General features: G+C 48.5%; 2 protein-coding genes across 2 annotated transcripts in view; both read left to right on the top strand.

Moving 5' to 3' along the window:
* The window catches only part of LOC311244757 (proprotein convertase subtilisin/kexin type 5-like), a 34454-nt gene extending 28554 nt beyond the window's left edge, over positions 1–5900 (top strand). The window contains exons 7-8 of the mRNA XM_084334436.1: positions 2338–2424; positions 5841–5900. Coding sequence (XP_084190562.1) covers positions 2338–2365 — 28 coding nt within the window. The 3' untranslated portion in view covers positions 2366–2424; positions 5841–5900. The remainder of the gene's footprint in view (positions 1–2337; positions 2425–5840) is intronic.
* Positions 5901–5928: 28 nt separating this feature from the next.
* LOC311244960 (uncharacterized protein) overlaps positions 5929–23425 on the top strand; it is a 30713-nt gene continuing 13216 nt past the window's right edge. The window contains exons 1-4 of the mRNA XM_084334674.1: positions 5929–6039; positions 21476–21699; positions 21937–22179; positions 23119–23364. Of these exons, the coding sequence (XP_084190800.1) occupies positions 5951–6039; positions 21476–21699; positions 21937–22179; positions 23119–23364 (802 nt within the window). The 5' untranslated portion in view covers positions 5929–5950. The remainder of the gene's footprint in view (positions 6040–21475; positions 21700–21936; positions 22180–23118; positions 23365–23425) is intronic.

Below are 23425 nucleotides of genomic sequence, written 5' to 3'. Positions count from 1 at the left end.
ATAGGGATCTGTCATCTCACCAGTCCTGTTCACTCTGTACACCGACGACTGTAGCAGCTCAGACCCTGAGATGCTCTTCATCAAATACTCTGATGACACAGTCATCGTTGACACCACCAACTCCAATGACTGCATCATTGGAGAAATGAACAGGTTCACAGAGTGGTGTAAGAACAACTTCCTGGACCTAAACCCCAGCAAAACGAAGGAACTGCTGGTGGACTTCAGGCGTGACCCCACAACTCCCCCGGCTCTGGAGATAAATGGCCAGAAAATAGAGCGCGTTGAGGAGTACAAATATCTTGGCACCACCATCGACCATAAGCTCACCTCATCAAGACCAACACAGATAACATGCACTCTAAGTGCCAACAGCGACTGTTTTTCCTCAGGAAGATGAGGAAGCTTCAGGTCCGACCATCAATCCTGCAGGCTTTCTACAACTCCTTTGTGGAATCGATAATGTCCTTTAACATTACATCATGGTTTGGAGTGATGCGTGCCATCAACCGGAAACCTCTCGACAGGGTCGTTAAGATCAGCGGCAAGATCATTGGGAAGGACCAGGAGCCACTCAGCAGCATCCACAAGAAACGGACAATTAAAAAGGCCTCCCAAATAGTTGAGGACAACGCACACACCCTTCACACCCATTACAAACTAATGCCCTCAGGCCGTCGATACAGAGCTTCATCATTAAACAAAAGGGGCTTAGGTAGCTTCGTGCCAACCTCCATCAGACTGCTGAACACCTAGGTCTGGTGGAGGCCGGACTGCCCACACCCCTCCCCCCTCCCCCCCAAGGATTTTGGACTACTTAATAGACTCCCCCTTCCTTCCACCTGATGGACATATATCACCTGTACTACTTTTTATTTATTTTTTTAATCCACTTTTTCTCCTCCTGTTTTTCTGTATTTTTCTCCCATCCCAATTTAGTCGTTATGCCAATCCCCTCCTCCCCTTCCTGGTCGTTGCTTGCATGTGCCCCCCACTGGTCGGTCTAGGGAGGGTTGATAGATACTATCACATGTCCCCTCCGATACACATGGAGTCAGCCAGCCACTTCTTTTCACCTGCCAGCGCGGACTCTCATTGGTGAAGACTCTCCCTTCCCCGCTGTGCATATTTAATGTAGTTGGTGTTTTTTATATAGTGGTCTTTCTACTGTAGTTTTAACGAAGCTGGTGGTTTTTTATAGTGGTGAGTGTCTATGTATTGTGACTGTATGCTTGTATTTTAACCACTGCACAAATGAAGTTCCGAAAGGAAAATAAAGTAATTTGAAGTTGAAGTTGAAGGTGAATTCACTGATTTGCAATGTGTCTATGTGTCTGGGGTGAGAGTGAGTTTAACCCATAGTACCGCTACTCGCCCCAGTCACTTCACAACATCTGAAGTCCATCGTGACTGCGCTTCGCAGTACCATCCGTTACATATATAAACATACAATTCAGAAAACTTGCAATATATTTTTTCTTAGTTTATATGTACATAACAAACTGGGAAAGTTTCATAGTGATATCTATTCAAACATTGTATCTGCCTATTAGGGGGTACTGTCTCACCTTAAAACAGCATTGTACTGTGTCTTTAAAGGAACACGCCAACATTATGGGAAATGCGCTTACCATCTTCTGCAGAGTCAGACAAGAAGATTGATACCAATTTCCTCTCTGTGCATTCTAAGCTATCCAGCTGCAAGCAAGCCTAGCTTAGCACAAATGAATGGAAGCGGATACAGACCACTAGCCTAGCTTAAAACATCGGGAGAGATGTTTTTGGCCAACAGCTAGGATAGTAATGTTGTTATGTTCCTTTTTTTTTATTATTATTTCTCTTTCTCCAATTTTCAGTTTTTCTCCCCGTCCCAATTTAGTCGTCGTGCCAATTCCCCCCCCCCTCCCCTACCTGGCTGCTGTATGCATGTTCTCCTACGAGTCGGTACAAGGGCGTCCCGAAGCCGACCGCACACTTCCTCCGATACATGCGGCGACTGCCAGTGACGTATTTTCACTTGGCAGCGAGGACTCTCATTGGTGAAGTGTAACGCGTGGGAGGGCACGCTATCTCCACCAAGTCCTGCCCCCGCTGAGCAAGCGCCGAGACCTGACCTGTAGGTGTCGCTGTCCACAACGCCAGATTCCCACCCACCAGCTTCCCACCCCCTAATACTGCCAATTGTATTAGTATGAACGACCAGCCAAGCTGGTAGCAACGCCGAGAGCTGGGCTCGAACCCAGCATCTCCTGCGTTGGTGACGAGCGCAATCTCCGCTACGCCACCTGACCGCCCCGTTGTTATGTTCCTTTAACTTGTATTTTTTATTTTTTTAAGGAAAAGGTGGTGGATGCTACTCGTGTGATGTGTCCTGTAAGACCTGCTTTGGCCCAGAAGCACTGGACTGCTCCTCCTGTATCACAGGTACACATTATTTATTGAGATGGGTAACAGGTGTGCTTCCTTGTAATAACGAACTGCCGCAGATTCTGAGGGTTAAAACAGATGATTATTTATTTGCAATTACTAATGATTTTAAGTTCACATTCTGTTTTTAAAGGGATCAAAAGAAAGCTCAAAGAGTCTCAACAAACCGGCGGTCACCGGTGGGGTGAAAACACAAGCAACTGCTAAACAGCTCAGCAGCTGCGCAAAGTAATACATTTACTGTATGCGGTAGGAAGGAGTATCAATGAAAATCATAATGTAAAAAATAGAATAATAATAAAAAGAAATAGGTGTAATAATAATAAATATAAATATACACACACCTACATACATACACACACACACAGAACCTTTTTTTTTTTTTTATCCACTTTTTCTCCCATTTTTTCTATATTTTCTCCCATCCCAATTTCGTATCATCCAATTCAACCCTCCCCTGTCACGAACGCTGTTTCTTGCCTCCCACAAGCCGGCTGCAATGTGGACTAAGTCATACATAGCACGAGTCCCCTCCGGTACTTGAGGTAACAGCAGTCGCATCTTTTCACCTGCGCAGCTCAATCTCTCAGTGTCGAGGAGTAACGCGTGGGAGGCTCACGCTGCCCCCGACACTTCCTGATTCTACTGCGCAGGCGCACCAACCGACTTGTAGGAGTCGCTTGTTCACAACGTTCGATCCCCACCCTTCAGTTTTCCCTCCCCGTAATACGGCCAATGTGTATTACTGCGGACGACCAGCTAAACTGAAAACAATGTGGAGAGCTGGATCCGAACACGCGAATCCTAGCGTCTCCACACTGGTGGCGAGTGCCTTGCCCACTACACCACCTAGCCGCCACACAGAACCTTTTTTATTGAACCCCCTTAATCTCTTTAGACTCAAATCAAGACAAAAGAGAGAGAGGGGAGATTATGTTGTTTTATACAGCATAATACAACAACAAAGTGGAACGAACACCATTTTAGTTTGTACATTACGTACATACAACTTTATCACAAAAACAAAGAAATGAAAGACATTCTTGAAGAGAAATAAAAAGGAAACAGCTTCCTTAGAAAGTGCCCATAAAACATTTCTCCACTCCTATACAAAGCAGATAGAGGGGGAGGGGTATTAGTATGATTACACCAAGATCAGATGCATACTGGCATAGCTATCAAAAGATCATGTTCTCTGTAGCACCAAAACACTGCAATGTATGCATTGCTATTTACACAACGGTTCCATTAACACTTTGCATGCCACACCCGAGATTATTTATTTTTATTTTTTATTAACGATCTGAAATCATATTGAATCAAGCGAGTCTACCGTTGGAGATCCAGTCACCCCAGGCTCAGATGTGAAAAAAGCGCCCCCTATCGTCTCCCAGATGGTAAATCACCCTTTTGGATTAGACTCAATGAAAATGAATGGGAAAAAAAAACCTGCACTCCACATTTTACTTCTCACTCATGTAACCGGGGTCTACCAGCTTCACTCTGGAGCCTCGGAGCCGCGGGGAATATGTGTTTTACTGTATACACGATGGATCAATCAAATGAGCGATTTTTTCGAATGGCGATCAGGAATTGGAATAATCCATTTGGATACCATCTGATCTCAGGTAAGGAATCTATGTTATCAGTATTAGGATAATCAGACCCGTTTTCACGGATATATAAGCTTTTATGTGATTATGGTGATAGGCTGTTTGACTCTGCTCGCGGTCAGGAAATAGGAGAATCGATTTTCAACTGGTGGCACGAGCGTGCATGCGTACACATATACTATCGATCATCTAGCGTTTATTTGAAAACTATTCATAAATAGGCCGAAAAATTACAACGTTCTAGAATAGAATGTGTTGTTTTTCCGTGAAAACAAGTGATTTTCAAAATGCTATCAAACGGAAATGAAGCGATAAAAACTGACTGGAAAATGAGTCTTTGATAAGCGACGGGCAGATTAGACACATTAAAACATAGATTAGGCGATATTAACGTTAACATTGGAGTGGATGTGGGCATTCAAGGGGGTAAAAAGGAAAACACGGATGGCTCTCAAAGTGTTAAACAATATATAGTCAAAATAAGTATTTTAAAGAATGGTCAACTATGAAATGTTTAATGATTAGATCACCAAATGGAGGGAAATACATGCACACACCTCTTCCCCAGAGAATCACAACAAAGGGGAAGAGGAAAGGTGGAGACAAGGAAACTGTAAAAGAAGGAAGGGTCATCGCCTCAGAACCAAGGAAACTATAAAAGAAGGAAGGGTCATCACCTTGGAACCAAGGAAACTATAAAAGAAGGAAAGGTCATCACCTCAGAACCAAGGAAACTATAAAAGAAGGAAAGGTCATCACCTCAGAACCAAGGAAACTATAAAAGAAGGAAGGGTCATCAAATCACGTTGGTGCCAAGTGTGGAAACGTTCAGTTCGGCCGACATTGAGTTGAATAAGATCAGTCATCTCCTCATCATTTAAACAGGTTATTACCTTGGATGTCAGAATAATCTGCAATTTGTTGCATTGTTAACTAGCTAACGCTTGATATATTGGTCAATGTATATTTCGTCAGATAGCTTACTTTTGAATACAGGCTTCAATAGAACTGGCACCAAAGTCGGGCACCAAGCAGAGCATAGAAAGCTGGTATATTCTGAGCGGCTACGTGGCGTAGTGGGCAAGGCGCTCACCACGAATGCGGAGACGCTGGGCTTGCCCAGCGCTCCACATTGCTTTCAGTTTAGCTGGTCGTTCATACTAATACACATTGGCCGTATTAGGGGGTGGGAAACTGATGGGTGGGGATCGGGCGTTGTGGACAGCGACTCCTACAGGTCGGTTGGTGCGCCTGCGCAGTAGAATCAGGAAGTGTCGGGGGCAGCGTGAGCCTCCCACGCGTTACTCCTCGCCACTGAGAGATCGAGCTGCGCAGGTGAAAAGATGCGACTGCTGTTACCTCAAGTACCGGAGGGGACTTGTGCTATGTATGACTTAGTCCACATTGCAGCCGGCTTGTGGGAGGCAAGAAACAGCGTTCGTGACAGGGGAGGGTTGAATTGGATGATACGAAATTGGGATGGGAGGAAAATATAGAAAATTGGAGAAAAAAGTGGATAAAAAAAAAGAAAGCTGGTATATTCTGACGCGATGACCCTTCCTTCTTTTATAGTTTATTTCGTATGGGGGACAGTACAGAAGGAGTTAAATCACAGAACAAAAGCCAATAGAAAGGGGCCCATAAGGCAGCTGTAAAACTAAACGTCAGGTAATACAACTACGATAAAGGAAAATGTTGTGTGATTATAATTAAAGGGATATTACACCCAGTTACACATATCACTGCTGTATATTTGATTCTGTTACATTTGCATGCTTGTGTGCATAATACACGGCACAGGGTACTTCCTGGACCAGGAGGGTTCATGCGTGGAGCACTGCCCCCTCGGGTCCTACGCCAACCCTGACACCCAGCTGTGTGACAGCTGCTCCCCCAACTGTGAGGCCTGCATGGAGACCAGTGATCGATGCATCAGCTGCTCCACGGGCAACTATAAACTCTTTCTCCACCAGGGGAAGTGCTGGTCCAACTGCCCAGAGTAAGTAGTGGGGGACAACTGTTACATGTTTGAGGATAGACAAATTAACCGTTTATGTTCCTGTCCTGTCACAGTATTTCCTCAGATGACAAACCGTATAACTCCATATATAACGTAAGGTTATGTATATAACCAAGTTCTGTGAATGCTAGTGACGCTCAGCATCATAATGCATATATCTCGCTTCAGTGGATATGCACTGAATAGATTTCAAAATGTACCTTTACATACCAACATCCGTCTGACCACACCCCCATCTGCTGCCTACATAAGCAGGGGTGGGGCCACACACTCATCTCCTTCCCAACAAATTTCACCACAATGAAAGATCAAGGGCCGCAGTGGCGCCTAGATGCTGAGCGTCACTAGCATTCACAGAACTTGGTTATATACATAACCTTACGTTCTGTTTCATGCTAGCTTCCGCTCAGCATCATAATGCATAGCAGGAGCTGAGCGGGAGCTAGAAGCTCGACAAATGTACCCCACTGAAGCCCCCCACAACCATCAGAACCGGGGAGGACCGAGCCCCCCCGACCCTCCCTAATGGAGGGATACCCTCCCTATTGGAGGACGGGAGGGAGACGGATCCGACCGTGCAAAGAGGAACTCGAGCAACTCAACGCACAGGGTGAGCAGACCGTGGCTTGACCCCACGACTACGCACACGCACAACCCGCATGCCACCAGGGAATGAACGGAAGGAACAAACCTTGTTACTGCCCCCAAAATCACGGGGTCAAGAGCAAACTCAACCCCGTGGCAAGGCCGTAGCAGCGGAGCGCGAAGGAAGACCCAGACCCACTGAAGGGACTGGATCCCCCGGAAAAAGGGGGGCCCGGAGAGGTCAATGACGCCAGGCATCAAGACCCCACCAGGCGGTCACTTAGTGACACCGCCCCCCACATCGCCAGCGTATTCGGACAGGGCCCCTCCAAGAGCGGGCCCTTTCCCCCCATTAGTACGCCGCCTGGCACATTGACCCTGCAACACAGGCAATCAGCATGGCCGTAAGCACTCAAGGTTAACCAACGGAAGCAGGCAGCGCACCGGGGAAACCAGGCAACAGGCTGTAGACCTGAGCCTGGAGCACTGCGGGCGAGACAGGCGCCAAAGGGGTCAACTGAAAACAGCACCCCGGCGGAAGGGGCGTACGCTGGCATTGTTGCGCACCATGACAAAGCCTCCACCAAAAAACCCCGACCCAGAGGGGTCGAGGCAGAGAAGGCTGACACGATTGGCAGACGTCATGAACGTGCAGGGGCACACTCAACCGGGTAACCCGGGAGTTGACTCTGCTCCAACACACCAGGGAATCAACCACCCTCTTGGTACCACATGCGGTGGTTGTTCCTATAACCCCTCAAGAAAAAACTCCAAAAAACACACCTGCGGGTATACACTGGCTATACCGCAGTACAAGTGTTTCAGTTTTCAAAAAAGGGTTATTCCAGGCCTACGGGTCGACGAAACATTACTTCGGACCGGGCCCGGCGGCTCGGGAAGCACACAGGGTTACCAGAGGAGGTCCAAAAGACCACCCCAACAGCCCCCTCTTCGCCACGCATGAGAGAGGAGCGAAAAGAATGGAGAACCAGCCCTAAGCCTACTGCACTTGGTATTCCCAGGCGGTCTCCCATCCAAGTACTAACCAGGACCGAACCTGCTTAGCTTCCGAGATCGGACGTGTTCAGGTTGGTATGGCCGTAAGCCATTACGATAGTGCAGAGTACAACATGTACCCAACAAAGGGTCTCCATAACGCCTAACCCTGTGACACCCGGGCCGACCCGGCATTTTTCCCCCCGAAAAAAGCACAAGTCCCTCAGGGTACCAGAACAGCAGATCTGCATCCCCGGTGGACAACGGGTTAACTGACCTGGACCAGCGCGACCAGAACCAGTCCCGTGCCCTAACCACGCCGACATGCCCACTCCAGAAGAGGGGGTAGGTATGCGTGTCGATCTAAAACATGAAAAGAGGGCGCCACCCAGACGGTCCCATTTGTACCGCGCTCAGTGGCCCACCCCAAGGGCATGAGACCCCTCTACCTATGTTCTGATCTATTCCGTTAACATCCCCCAGATATGAATGAGAATTCATTGAGACAACCTAGTAAACCAGAGACAAAACTCCATCCCAGTTGCCCTATAAAAACGCTGTTTTAATAACGAGCAACCAAGGCGCACTTAGCCCCCTGCGTGATTCTTAACAGAAACACCCCGAGCCAGCACTATGTACGCGTCGAGACCCAAACACATCAATGGATAGTCTAGCAAGACACCAGACATTGTTCCTCCAAGTCGCCTGGGAGAACGACACGGAGCCGTCGTGCTTCATGTTCCTTCCTCTTTTTATTTAAAAAAGAAAGAAACACAAACTGACATGAATCCCACGTGACGCAGCTGAGGGTAAATTTTTTTTAACATTTTTACATCCCGCCACCCTCGCCACAGGGAGGAGACGGAAATCCCCAGAGAGACTTCCCACGCGAGCTGTATAGATTGAAAAGAATATATTGCAACATTGAGCTATGTAACACTTGGGTTAGGGCTCTCCGAGGAGGAGGCACTGAACCAATACACACTCCATAATCGAATTGAATCGAATACACACACAATAGAGCAGAACTCCTTTTTTGAAGTTCTACTCACCTTGACAATCTGAGGAGGAGGCTCTGAACTCTGAGGAGGCTCCCTCACTGGGAAGGAGAGTCCGAACTCACAGAAGGCACTTCTCTCTGAGGAGGAGCTTCGTGAGGAGGAGCTCTGACAACTCCCTGAAACAGATCCATAACATGGACCTGAACAACCCACGGAAGTCTTACCACTAGAGACGCGCTCAGTGACGTACTTTATGGCGGGGGAATTTCCGCGGTGCACACGCCCAATCTTCCAGGGCATGGGACCAGGAAACCCCCCCCCCCCCCTCTTACCCTGTAACGTGCCGAACAGCAACGTGACAGAAACCTTGAAGAACAGGAGGTTTTAACCCCTGACCAATCAGAAAAGGGGAGGAAATTATTACCAGTTCACCCCTTTACGACCCCTCACCCATGATACGATGTAATGACAAGTAGAGCATGACTCAGTCATAGCCTGCTACATGAAGCATCGAACAGCCTCACATAGCTCATGTGATAACCTGCTACCTGAGTTTTACTAAGGAAAAACACAGAACAGAGAGGGCTCCTTTAAGAGCCCCAGTCCAGACTTACACATGTGCTTCTGTGGGCCAAACCTAACCCAGTTGTAGATCACAAAGACACACACAACCCTTCATCACAACAAAAAATGGCACAGTACACTCCTACTACAGAGGAACGCCGTTTTTCATAACGAGAGAAGACAGAAGTCCTCGATTATGTATTGGCCACAGGCCTTGCTAAGCACACATGATAAGTGACCAAACAACCTTTTCTTTAGGAAAAAATAGTTTCTCAAGCGGAAAGCACAACCCCAGCAATTAAGCTGAGGGTTACATCGTATCCCCACAAACACAGTGACACAATATATTGTAACCAAACATGTCTGAGAGGAGGGGGGGGAAGCCCCAGGGAACCGGGGGGTCACCCCTCCTATCTTACCCTTGATACGACCAAGGCGAACAGGCACCTCTGTTAATGTGTGAACATACTGTTCATTGTCATCACAAGCTGAGAAAAAGATTCATTCCTCAATCACATGTCACTAAGCATAGCTTTACAGGTTTAATTAACCCTCTTAGTTGTGAGTTCACCCACGGTACAACGTTACAAGAACACACATGTTCTCATCACAACCAAACCAGTTCATTTTTACACACGTAAAAAACAACGCCGATTTACTACAGAGAGAAGCTATACCAGTGACAAGACAATTCACACACAACACGAGTCGTATCCTCAATGTATTGCAGCAACACATGTTTTGGAAACATCGTTATTACAAAACATTTAGAAGGGAAGAAAAGAAGAAGTGTTTAAAGTCCGGAGGACTCCTACCTTCACCCAGAACGCAGGCCGAGAGAACAGCAACACTGGTTAACAGGACACCGAGTTGAACCCAGCATCTCCTGCGCCGGTGACGAGGATATGTCCGCAACGCCACCCAGCCGCCGTTCTCCATGTTGACGAAGTCCTCGCTGGCACTGGTACCCGGGTGTAGGGTCGACTAACATCCCCTGTCAAAGATGACGTCGTAGTCAGAGTGTTTTAAGGCATGTTATAGTCACAGTATCGTATCAACAGTGTAGCATTAATGTTGTGAAGGATCAGATTAAACCGAATATATATATTTATTTATATATATATATTTAAATGGTGTTTGTATATCGTTTGATATCCCCTGTATATTCCTTGTACAATATGCACTGAATATCCCTTTAGTCTACTAAACAGCCCATAATAGTTTCATTCTACCATTGGACGAGAACCTGGCGCCAGGTTGCCATACCCCTAGGTTCAAGTTCAATCGTGCCGCCCAACATGTCGTGGCAAGCCCCGGTTCCGCGCAGGAATACGTCTGGCGAAATACGAATGGTACTATTTGTTCATAGCGCATATATATATGGCGCAAGTAAAGTAGAACCTTTCTTTTAGTCCAGTTCTTTACCCTCCAACAGAGTGACAGACGCGAAGCCTCACCCACGACGCACGTGTGGTGTAGTAAGGCCTACTTGGCCTCAGAATAGGCATTGAGATATCGGGTGGATTAATAGTTGAATAGTCATAGTTTGGCACTATACCGTCGAGTTGGACGTATTCTATTAAGCTAATAATAGTCTATTTATGTATGGTGCATCGTTCAGTTAGAGTTCTAAAGTTATCAGTACCCCCATCGTTCCTGACGTTATCTGGATGCTTAACCAGGCTGGGCAGACCCCTAGTGGTGCTTGCATCCGAGGAGCTCCGGGCCAGGGCGACTGGACCTGTATATTGGATTACTCTACCCGGACGACGGCGAGCCTTCCACGGCTTGGATTATGCTTTGGGTGCTTTGATTATTCCATGGATAACGGCCAACACTGCGGAGTGTTGGAACTACCCCCCGGAGAGGACTCCAGGTGAGACGGCGCTCTACACCAGTGAGGTCGCCTCACGTCTCTCCGTTGTGGACCGGCAGCTACCGTCCACCAGAGGGTCCAGCTGTATTCGTCTGCGGACCGAGGTTCTGTGGGCACCGTGTTCAAGACTTTGAATTCTCCCAAGAAACCGTCGGCCAGATGGGATACCGCCAGCGGCTTCTCTAACCCCCCCCTCCTACTGTCTTACAACCAGCGGGACCCCCCCCCCCCCTTAGTGTATCCAGCTATAATCATTTAAGTACCATCGCTATAGTTTCCTAAATATCCAGGTTGTATACTTACTCCCTGCGTAACCAGAGATTGGACATTCAATGTTGATTTACCTACGAATACTCATTTGCCATACAAGTGCATATTTCAAATCATAAGTGTAAACAAGTGAACGTTGTATATACCTTTTGCTATATTAAATATTCGATTTGTACATTTGTGTGGATTCGTTTCATCAGGTGGGAAAGTGTTCATCATACTTATATCATGTACTGGATGGCCAGAAGTTAAAGTACAAGAGGTAGTGGTATTAAATACCATATCTAACAATACAGTCAGGGAATTGTACCCCTCAGTTACAATTGGTCCTTCGAGCCGGAGGGTAACTAGTGTAATATTAATATAGTGTTATTAATATTGAAATGGCCTATGATGAACACTCCACGAAACGGTCCTCCTAACCTAGAACGCCCGCGGCGCAGACGACAGACACCTCAGTACTTAGAGGCTTACACTGTCAGTCAACTACCTAGCCTTCGACAAACGGTAAACGCGGTAAAAGTAGAAAGTAAAATTATGTCTGACCTTAACGACCAGGTTTCCCCGACCACAGAGGCCCTAGTAGGTCCTAATGTAACTGACCAAGCTCACGGTGGGGACCAGGAGGGAGCGGACATGCCTTTACCCCCCGCCACTATCCAAGAAGTAGTCCCCGACCAGCCCCGGGAGGAAGACAACCCTACAGAGAGAGAACTCTGCACGGAAGAAGAGGAGGAGAGCGCCGAGGAAATAGAGCTCCAGGACTCCCCAACGAGTACCCCCAGGAGCGGCTCACGCAGGAGCGGCTCACCTCCACAACCGCCCTCCCCCAGCGAAGCGGAGAGGATGCTACAACAGGCGTTCCTCGTCAGCCTGACAGCCTCTACCGAACGCGATCGACTTCAGGGGGGCGAACGCGACCGTCTCCAGGCACAACAACGGAGCGAGGAAGAGCGCACACGCCTGGAGATGAGACGCCTTCAGACAGAAGAGAATATGGCAAGAGACCGGGCCGACGCCCAGCGCGCCGCTGCCGGTGCCCAAAGAGAAGCAGATCTCACCAAGCGCGAAGTCGAGCGCGACAAGTTACAGGCGCAGCTAATGGAGCAGCTGATCCGCAAGGCAACACCCTCTCCCTCCGCCAGGGGTTCAAGGAACTCGTCGAGACAACAGTCAAGGGCAGCGTCTCCTCAACGAGCAAGCGACCCTGAACTTGACCAACAGACCGAGCCTAGACCCCCCGCAGACCCCCTTCCCAGACCGGTCCAAGCGAGACCCAGCTACAAGGAAGGAGCGGCATACACTGCGGAGAAGCTAAATAAACGATTACAGGATCTGGAAGATCTGATAGAGGAAGAAGAGGGAGAGGAGGAGAACCAAGCCCGACGACAGCACAGTACTCCACCGGACCAGGAGGTCCAGTACAGTCCAGGCTGTACCCCCGCGGCGCTGCGCTACAGACCCCCGACTCTATTCACGGGTGAGCACGACGCACGACCAGCCCCGAGGAATAGCACCTGGACCAGCGGGCCATGGTACCCTGTCAGTACCAGCCCACAGCGAGGCGCAAGAGGGGACTCGCCCAGGAGGTCTCTCCCCCAACGCTCGCCGATGTATCAGCCATCCACGGCGTCATACATTGCCACGCCGTCATTTCCAGACTTCGCCTATGAGAGTCGAGCACAGTACACGGAGCTCCGGATGTGCTTAGAGACAATGATGGTGGATGTCGCTGATGAACGCCACAAGTATGCAATATTACTGAAGCACCTGAAAGTACCGCGAGCGCACAATATAGCGCTAGCCTATGCCACCTCTTCGACACCATACACAGCGGCCCTAGCGGCGCTGGACCAGAGATATGGACGTATATGGGATTACGTAATCCAAGAGATAAGGCATATTGATCGCCTACCCCCAGCCACAGACAATCGCTCATTAGACGACCTGTCAATCAAAGTGCAGTCCCTGGTAGGGATGCTGGGAGCGCAACGGGAAAAGGGCATGCATGAGCTATACGCCAACTCTAACGTCGAGAGGATTTTGGAGAAGCTGCCACCCGCAAGACAGGAGCGTTTTAGGCGGCAGAGAGACTACCGGGATCCCAACGGCCCCGAGCCATCCCTCCTTGATCTAGCCGACTTCCTGGCGAGAGAAGTCAGCAGCTTACGACTGGATACCTTCGGGCGGAGCACGCCAAGCTCCAGAGAGGGACCCAGGAGAATAAATGATGGAAGAAGATCGGTGACTGTCATGCACCAATCAGAGTCAGTACCGAGCAGTAAGAGTCACAGCACCCCCTCGAGAAAAGAGAAGTGGAAGATAGCGTGTCCCTACTGTGAGAAAGAACACTGGCTGTCACAATGTGACCTATTCACAAAGATGAATGCAGAAGAAGTGAGTCAATGGATAAAGTCCAACAGGCGCTGTTACCGATGTGCGCGGCCACACATGGCAGCCGAATGCCGCCTAAAGAAAAGGTGCAGTCGGTGCGATGGAGCCCATCTAGATATACTACACGACAGTAACAGAAGACAGCCTCCACCTGCACCATCGCGCGGCACCAAGGCAAGTGTCATGTACATTGACCCCGCCAGCAGCAGCGGCGCCCAAGTGCTCTGTGACATTGAGCTACCAAGATAAAGTCATGGACACTTACGCCGTCCTTGATGACGGGTCAGAGAAGACCCTTCTGCTCGCGTCCGCTGCGGCCCAGCTGGGACTGCGGGGGAGCAAGAACGAAATGACGATTCGGACAATAAGAAGAGATTTAAAGACGATAAAGGGCGAGAATGTCTCCTTCACTATCGCAGCAAACGGGCAGCCAGAGCGACGGTACAAGATTACAAATGCTTTCACCAGCCAAGAAATAGGACTATCGCAGTACACCTACCCTGTCGCCAAGTTGATGGATAAATATGTGCACCTGCGCCAATTACCTATCCCGCTCATAGACGGCGCTACCCCGACCCTGCTGATAGGCTCCGACCATGCAGAACTCATAGTCCCGATTGACCGGGTCCATACAGGACCCCGAGGCTGTCCTGCAGCAGTCGAGACCCGCCTAGGGTGGACCCTACAAGGCCCCCTCGCTAAATCTCTCAACCGAACAGCAGCCACTAGCTGCCTCCACTCCAGAACGACAGAAGAAGACACCACTCTCCTGCAGCATGTCGAGAGGCTATGGACACTAGAGACAATGCCCTTTAAGAACGAAAAGAAAGATATTCATTCTAAAGAAGACATTTACGCCATCAACCTACTCGAGCAGGGGACAAAGAGAGTCACAGTCGGCGGAGTGATGAGATACGCAACTCCACTCCTGAGGCGAGAGGGAATGCCCACCTTTCACGCAAAGAAAGACGCCACGGAGCGCTATCTATTGAACACGGAGCGGCGCCTAGCCAAAGACCCCGCTCAAGAGAGTGTGTACCGCGCTGAGATTGAGAAGCTAATCACAGCGGGACACGTAACAAAGATTGACATTAAAGAGGCCGATCAGACGACCGAATCATGGTACGTGCCGCATCACAAGGTCCATCACAACGGCAAGGATCGCATTGTGTTTAACTGCAGCTACCAGATCGGATCCCAAAATCTGAATAAAGAGCTCTTGCCCGGCCCCACACTCGGCCCCTCCCTACTAGGCGTGCTACTGCGCTTCCGCCAGGACAAGGTGGCTATCAGCGGGGATATCAAAGGGATGTTCTTGCAGGTGAGACTAGTAGAGGAGGACAAGCCCCTGCTGCGGTTCCTATGGAGAGAGAGGATCGGAGATGAGAACCCAGCCATCTACCAGTGGGAAGTACTCCCCTTCGGAACCACATGCAGCCCGTGCTGTGCTACATTTGCACTACAGAAACACGTCGCAGAGGACCCAACAGCAGATGAAGAGGTCCAACACAGTGTGAAGAACAGTTTCTACGTGGACAACTGTTTACAAAGCGTTTCGACTCAAGAAGAAGCCGAGGCTCTCCTAATCAAGTTACGCGCCTCCCTGATCAAAGGCGACTTTGATCTCAGGCAGTGGGCCAGCAGTGACCCGCACGTATTGCGCAGCCTCTCCCCCGCGGACAAGGCTGCCAGCAGCGAGACCTGGATGGCGACCATCCCAGGAGAAGCCCAAGAAATGACACTAGGACTAGTCTGGCGCTTCAAAACAGACTCGCTCCACTATAGACACAAACCCTTGGCTCCAGAGCAGGGACGGTCGACGGCGATACCGACCACCAGACGGAGTGTGTACAGAACACTCGCCAGACAATATGACCCATTGGGATGTATTCTACCTTACACCACCAGGGCAAAGATGATTGTACGAGCACTATGGGACAAGGACCAGGGCTGGGACGACCCAATACCCGCACACCTTGCCTCAACATGGAGAGAGTGGGAGACGGAACTCCGCTCACTCCCCGGCATCAATATACGCCGCAGCTACTTCCCATCCACAGTGAGGCCAGAGACATGCGAGATTGATCTACACGTCTTCAGCGACGCCTCCGAAGTAGCCTATGGATCGGTGGCCTACTTGCGTGCCCAAGAGAAGTGAGGAAAGATACACACTGCTTTCATCCTGGCCCGCTCAAGAATAGCCCCACGTAAGCAACAATCTATCCCACGTCTAGAGCTCTGCGCAGCCCTAGCAGGAGCGCATCTAGCCACGTTAATCCAACGTGAACTCACCATTCCGGTGCACGGAACAATCTTGTGGTCAGATTCCACGACAGTACTCACATGGATCAAGTCTGATTCATGCAGATACAAAGTCTTCGTGGGAGTCAGAGTCACCGAGATTCAAGAGTTAACAGAAGCAGCGAGCTGGCGGTATGTGGACACCAAACACAACCCAGCTGACGTCATCACCCGGGGAATGTCTCTGGATGACCTAACCCGTCGCAACATCTACAGTGACGGACCAGAATTCCTCAAGCTCCCGGAAGGAGAGTGGCCTACGCCCACCCCACGGGAAGCAAGTAACGAGGAGGCTGAGAACAAGAAACCTATGTTCTGTGGACTGAGCACAGTCGCCTCCACAGACCCCAACATAGAGGACTGCATTACCCTAGCGAGTGCGCAGCAAAGAACATTCCTGCGGCACCACCCAGAGATTCAGTCCACCACTGACATGTCAGCAGCTGACTACGAAGAGGCAGAACTTCTTCTACTACAACGAGCCCAGAGAGACTCGTTCCCCGATGAGCTAGACTGTCTACAGGGAGGAAACCCCGTCCCATCAGACAGCAGACTGCTCCACCTGGCACCCGAGAGTGACGCCCATAATCTCATCAGAGTGGGTGGCCGCCTGCGGAGAGCCCCCAATCTACCAGATGATATTAAGTACCCGATCGTCTTGAACAGCCGTCACAAGGTCACAGAGCTGATCATAAAGAAATACGACGAGGATGTACACCACGCAGGAGCAGAGAGAGTCTTCGCGGAGATCAGACGTCGTTATTGGATACTGCAAGGCAGAGAAGCAGTACGGCGCTTCCAGCGAACCTGTCTAGACTGCCGTAAGTGGCGCGCGCAGCCCAGCATACCACGGATGGCTGACTTACCCCCCTGTCGCCTCCGAATCGGCGACAAGCCATTCCACTCCACAGGCATGGACTGCTTTGGCCCGTTGTATATAAAGAGAGGAAGAGGAACCGAGAAGCGGTGGGGTATTGTATTCAAATGCATGACCACCAGAGCGATACATATCGAGCTCCTTCCGACCATGAGCACAGACTCATTCCTTATGGCCTTCCGAAGATTCACATCACGGAAGGGAAAACCGTCTACATTGTTGTCTGATCACGGGACAAACTTTAAAGGCGGAGAAAGAGAGCTGAGAGAGAGCTTCCAAGCTATGGGCCCAGAACTTAAGACCCACCTCGCTCCATCCCAGATTGACTTCCAGTTTAATCCCCCGAACGCACCCCACTTCGGTGGAACCTGGGAACGAGAAGTACGTTCTATAAAGACAGCCCTGTACGCCGTGCTTGGGGCCCAGACTGTGGCGGAGGAAGTCCTAATGACAGTCCTCACGGAGATCGAGGGAGTATTGAACTCAAAGCCCCTCGGTTACGTCTCCAGTGATGTAGCAGATGTCGACCCAGTCACCCCCAACACACTCCTAATGGGGCGGCTGGACCCCGCGCTACCCCAGACAATGTACAGGCCTGAAGAAGCGAACGGCCGAAGAATGTGGAGGTACAGTCAAGTACTAGCTGACAAGTTTTGGAGCAGCTTCCTACTCCACTACCTACCGTCCCTACAGACCCGCCAGAAGTGGGTAAAAGAGAGAGACAATTTGACAGAAGGAACAGTCGTCATGATTATTGACCAGTCACTACCCAGAGCTATGTGGCCGGCTGGCCGCGTAAGCAAAGTGATCACCGGTGCCGATGGCAAGGTCCGAGCAGCTGAAGTACTCGTCCAAGGGCGCACTTACACACGTCCCGTGGCGAGGCTCATAGAACTGCCCCGACTCCCAGATACTGTCGATGATGACCATGACCCCATGACTTTGTGAGTTGACTGACCCTTACAGCGGACCTTGAGTGGTAGACAGTGCGGTTAATCTGTCTCTGCTTAGCTAATTAGGTGGGACTAATTAGGGGGCGGCTGTTGTGAAGGATCAGATTAAACCGAATATATATATTTATTTATATATATATATTTAAATGGTGTTTGTATATCGTTTGATATCCCCTGTATATTCCTTGTACAATATGCACTGAATATCCCTTTAGTCTACTAAACAGCCCATAATAGTTTCATTCTACCATTGGACGAGAACCTGGCGCCAGGTTGCCATACCCCTAGGTTCAAGTTCAATCGTGCCGCCCAACATGTCGTGGCAAGCCCCGGTTCCGCGCAGGAATACGTCTGGCGAAATACGAATGGTACTATTTGTTCATAGCGCATATATATATGGCGCAAGTAAAGTAGAACCTTTCTTTTAGTCCAGTTCTTTACCCTCCAACAGAGTGACAGACGCGAAGCCTCACCCACGACGCACGTGTGGTGTAGTAAGGCCTACTTGGCCTCAGAATAGGCATTGAGATATCAGGTGGATTAATAGTTGAATAGTCATAGTTTGGCACTATACCGTCGAGTTGGACGTATTCTATTAAGCTAATAATAGTCTATTTATGTATGGTGCATCGTTCAGTTAGAGTTCTAAAGTTATCAGTACCCCCATCGTTCCTGACGTTATCTGGACGCTTAACCAGGCTGGGCAGACCCCTAGTGGTGCTTGCATCCGAGGAGCTCCGGGCCAGGGCGACTGGACCTGTATATTGGATTACTCTACCCGGACGACGGCGAGCCTTCCACGGCTTGGATTATGCTTTGGGTGCTTTGATTATTCCATGGATAACGGCCAACACTGCGGAGTGTTGGAACTACCCCCCGGAGAGGACTCCAGGTGAGACGGCGCTCTACACCAGTGAGGTCGCCTCACGTCTCTCCGTTGTGGACCGGCAGCTACCGTCCACCAGAGGGTCCAGCTGTATTCGTCTGCGGACCGAGGTTCTGTGGGCACCGTGTTCAAGACTTTGAATTCTCCCAAGAAACCGTCGGCCAGATGGGATACCGCCAGCGGCTTCTCTAACCCCCCCCTCCTACTGTCTTACAACCAGCGGGACCCCCCCCCCCCCTTAGTGTATCCAGCTATAATCATTTAAGTACCATCGCTATAGTTTCCTAAATATCCAGGTTGTATACTTACTCCCTGCGTAACCAGAGATTGGACATTCAATGTTGATTTACCTACGAATACTCATTTGCCATACAAGTGCATATTTCAAATCATAAGTGTAAACAAGTGAACGTTGTATATACCTTTTGCTATATTAAATATTCGATTTGTACATTTGTGTGGATTCGTTTCATCAGGTGGGAAAGTGTTCATCATACTTATATCATGTACTGGATGGCCAGAAGTTAAAGTACAAGAGGTAGTGGTATTAAATACCATATCTAACAATACAGTCAGGGAATTGTACCCCTCAGTTACAATTAAGCTAACAGCCGTCCGACTGATAGCAACAAGCTAACGTTTACTAGCCTGGTAAACACAATGAGCTAGCGCCGCAGCTAACAGCTGACTGGCTAACACAGTAGGCCACAAACTAGCACGCCAGCTAAACAGCTATCACCTGAACTGTACTCAACGACATAACAAGCCACACTTCAGACAGGCCGCTGTCCAAGTCCCTCCCCATCCTAAGAGAAAAAGAAATGTCAAACACAGTTTTCAACAGTGATTTACCAGACATACAGCGGAGCCAGCACAATTCCCATCCGGGCTGCAGCCGACTTTGAGCATGGAACTCCCGATAAAGAAGATCCTATGCCCACATTTCCTCGTTAGGGTGTACTTCCACATTTATGTGAAAGATGGGGCCTGCACGGGACAGAGAAGCATTTGCTCGTCCAGAGAATCCTGGGTTCACCAGGTCCTGGTCGCGGCCCACTAGGTTGACCGTCATGGGCGTCAGACCAAGATCCTCCGTCCGCCGCTTAAGAAGCCGAGCAGAGGACCCCTAGTCCGGAGTCTGCATTCGTAAAATTGTCAGATAACCCCCATAGCATAAGCAGACAACCAGTGCTCGCAAGCAAAACAGTACTTACCCCACCCTGGAAGCAACCGCTTTCTCACAACAGCTGGTGCTTCCCACAGTCCAGCTGTATGGCCGGAGGGCCAAACCCATCCAGCCGCAGCAAGGAGGACTGCAGTTGTGGAGCATGTCAGCGGCGCAAGCCCCTAATACGAAAAAGCCGGTGGAGGTCAGAAACACTCCAGTGACGAAGACAATATCACCGTATTTTCTCGAAAATAGTGAGAGAGAAAATAAAGATATAATGTCAATGTATCTCCTTGTTCTTCTGTTTTCCTTTCTTAATACTTTCTTCCTCGCCAAGTGATTGGTATACAGGCACTATCATGTGGATGAAATTTGAGAAGGAGATGAGTGTGTGGCCCCACCCCTGCTTATGTAGGCAGCAGATGGGGGTGTGGTCAGACGGATGTTGGTATGTAAAGGTACATTTAGAAATGTATTCAGTGCATATCCACTGAAGCGAGATATATGCATTATGATGCTGAGCGGAAGCTAGCATGAAACAGAACAGTATTTTCAGACCTTATTATCTAAAGATGGTAAGTTAGAGTGTTATGTAAAGACAGTAGAGGCTGAGTACTTTATTATCTAAAGATGTTAAGTTAGAGTGTTATGTTAATTTATAATTAAAGACAGTAGAAATTGAGTAATTTATTATCTAAATATGGTAAGTTAGAGTGTTGTGTTCATAGTTAAAGACAGTAGAGATTTTGTACTTTATTATCTAAAGATGGTAAGTTGAGTGTTGTGTTCATAGGTAAAGACAGTAGAGGCTGAGTACTTTATTATCTAAATATGGTAAGTTAGAGTGTTGTGTTCATAGTTAAAGACAGGAGTAGAGGTTGAGTACTTTATTATCTAAAGATGGTAAGTTAGAGTATTGTGTTCATTCATAGTTAAAGACAGTAAATGTTGAGTACTTTCTCGTCATATAATCACATTCACACTTCCAAGTGTTTTGGATTGACATTACAACTGCAAACACATCAAAACTGAGTTATATCGCTCTTCATTTGAAAGGGTTCAGTTGACCTGTGAGTGTTTCCAGGGGTTTCTTTGAGAGGGAGGCTGGGTCTTGAAATGGTTCAGTTGACCTGTGAGTGTGTTTCCAGGGGTTTCTTTTAGAGCGTGAGGCTGGGTCTTGAAATGGTTCAGTTGACCTCTGAGTGTGTTTCCAGGGGGTTATTTTAGAGAGCGAGGCTGGGTCTTGAAAGGGTTCAGTTGACCTGTGAGTGTGTTTCCAGGGGTTTATTTTAGAGAGCGAGGCTGGGTCTTGAAAGGGTTCAGTTGACCTGTGAGTGTGTTTCCAGGGGTTTATTTTAGAGAGCGAGGCTGGGTCTTGAAAGGGTTCAGTTGACCTGTGAGTGTGTTTCCAGGGGTTTATTTTAGAGAGTGAGGCTGGGTCTTGAAAGGGTTCAGTTGACCTGTGAGTGTGTTTCCAGGGGTTTAATTTGGAGAGTGAGGCTGGGTCTTGAAAGGGTTCAGTTGACCTGTGAGTGTGTTTCCAGGGGTTTCTTTGAGAGCGAGGCTGGGTCTTGCGAGGCCTGCGACAGCTCCTGTCTAACGTGTGACGGGACCAGGTCTCAGTGTTTGTCCTGTGCTGACGGCCACTTCCTGGAGGCCGGCCTGTGTCGACTCAACTGCTCCCTGAGGACCTACCCTGGGGATGACGGCACCTGCCGACGCTGCCCTCCCCACTGTGACGTCTGCTCAGATGACCGGACCTGCTTCAGTGAGTGTCTTTTTATTTGATCTTTTATCTAACCTTTGTTTTTACAGGGAATTTGTTTTTCATTGGTTACAAAAGACAATTACAACAGAATCAAAATTTGGAAATAAAACAGAACTGAGTTTAAAAAAAATTTAATTTGTTTTCCATCTACAAATCAAAATCCTCAAGAAAACTTTACATGGCCAAGTAAAACCCGGATTGTGCCTTTAACATACCATCACTCCACCCTCCTCTCAGAATGCAGCTTCCTCTACCTGATGCTGAAGGGTGTGTGTAAGGCCAGCTGTCCCATCGGCTACTTCGAGGACATGGAGGAGGGCAGCTGCGGTCGGTGTCATCCCTCCTGTAGCAGCTGCTCAGGGCCCCTGGCGGACGACTGTGAATCCTGCTCTACCTTCACACCCAAACTGTACGAGGGCACCTGCTCCAAGGACTGCCCCACCAGCACCTATTATGAGACCACTGCTACAGAATGCCAAGGTCTTTTTCATTTCTTCATTTAAACGTGATTTGACCAAGCAGGTCAATTAAAGCGATATTTTACCTCTGACCTATTTGAAGGTGCTGTACGGTACGGCACCTTCTGGAGTGTAAATATAGTGTAAAAAACTACTTCTAAGACTAAACAATAATACACTGCATGGACTATAACGTTTATTATGACTGATATATATATATTATGACTCTCACCTGCACCTTGTGTATACTGTTTACTTTTACTCATAGTATAAAGCCAGATTATTATTATTCTTTATTGCCTAGTTATTGTAATGTATATTATGACCGATAGGGCATACAGACCCTCATCTGCACCTTTGTTTACACTGTATTTTTATATTCAGATTACATTTTATTGCCTATATTTATGTCTTTCTTCTATTACCCTGCCCATGCCTGTATCTCCCCTCCCCTGTGCTGCTATGACGTCCAAATTTCCCATAGATCAATAAAGGAATATCTTATCTTATATCCTAAAAAAAGTGATTAGTTAGTAAGGGAGTTAATGGGACTCATGGAAGTAAGGTGTTAAATAGTGCTCATGTTTTAGCAAAGATAAATATCCAATTCTTGTTCACAGTGATGACGGCCTGGCAGTAGGGGATTGGGATTATAAATAAAATAGACTAAACTATAGAGGTGGGAAACACAGTGACACTTGACACAGAATCAGATTTTAAGCAAGAAAGCTCAAGTTGTCTCTGTACATTTAAACCAACTACATCGGAACCAACTCTATAAAGTTATACAATGTATTATATAGGGCTTTACCAGCTGGCTGATACGATTGAGAAGTAATGTATTCATAAATTATACATTGGGATACTTATAAGTAAATAATCATGTGATTACCACCCTTGGTTATGTGTGTAGAGTAACTTAACGAATTTGACAACAGTATTCATATTTGGTTATGTGCAGAGTGTCACCAGACCTGCGCAAGCTGCTCTGGCCCTGAGCCCAACCAGTGTACCCAGTGCGAGAAGGGTCTGGTGCTGGACCCCAACACGTTGCTGTGTGGGGTGACCGGCGACACGGACTGCCCGGCCAGGACCTACCTGCACGACGACCAGTTCACCTGCATGGCCTGCCACCGCCAATGCCAGTCGTGTGGGGGACCGGCGCATGACGAATGTCAAACTTGTGTCGTGCCTAAATATCTCCACAGTAAGCATTCGCTTTATTAATAACGTCTCATTTGATTTTCATTCTTGAAGTCAGACTGCAG

Source organism: Notolepis coatsorum (genome assembly GCF_963971535.1).
Source record: "Notolepis coatsorum genome assembly, chromosome: 18".
NCBI lineage: Eukaryota > Metazoa > Chordata > Actinopteri > Aulopiformes > Paralepididae > Notolepis > Notolepis coatsorum.
The sequence above is the reverse complement of the archived record's forward strand: the minus strand, read 5'-3'. Positions and strand labels throughout refer to the sequence as shown.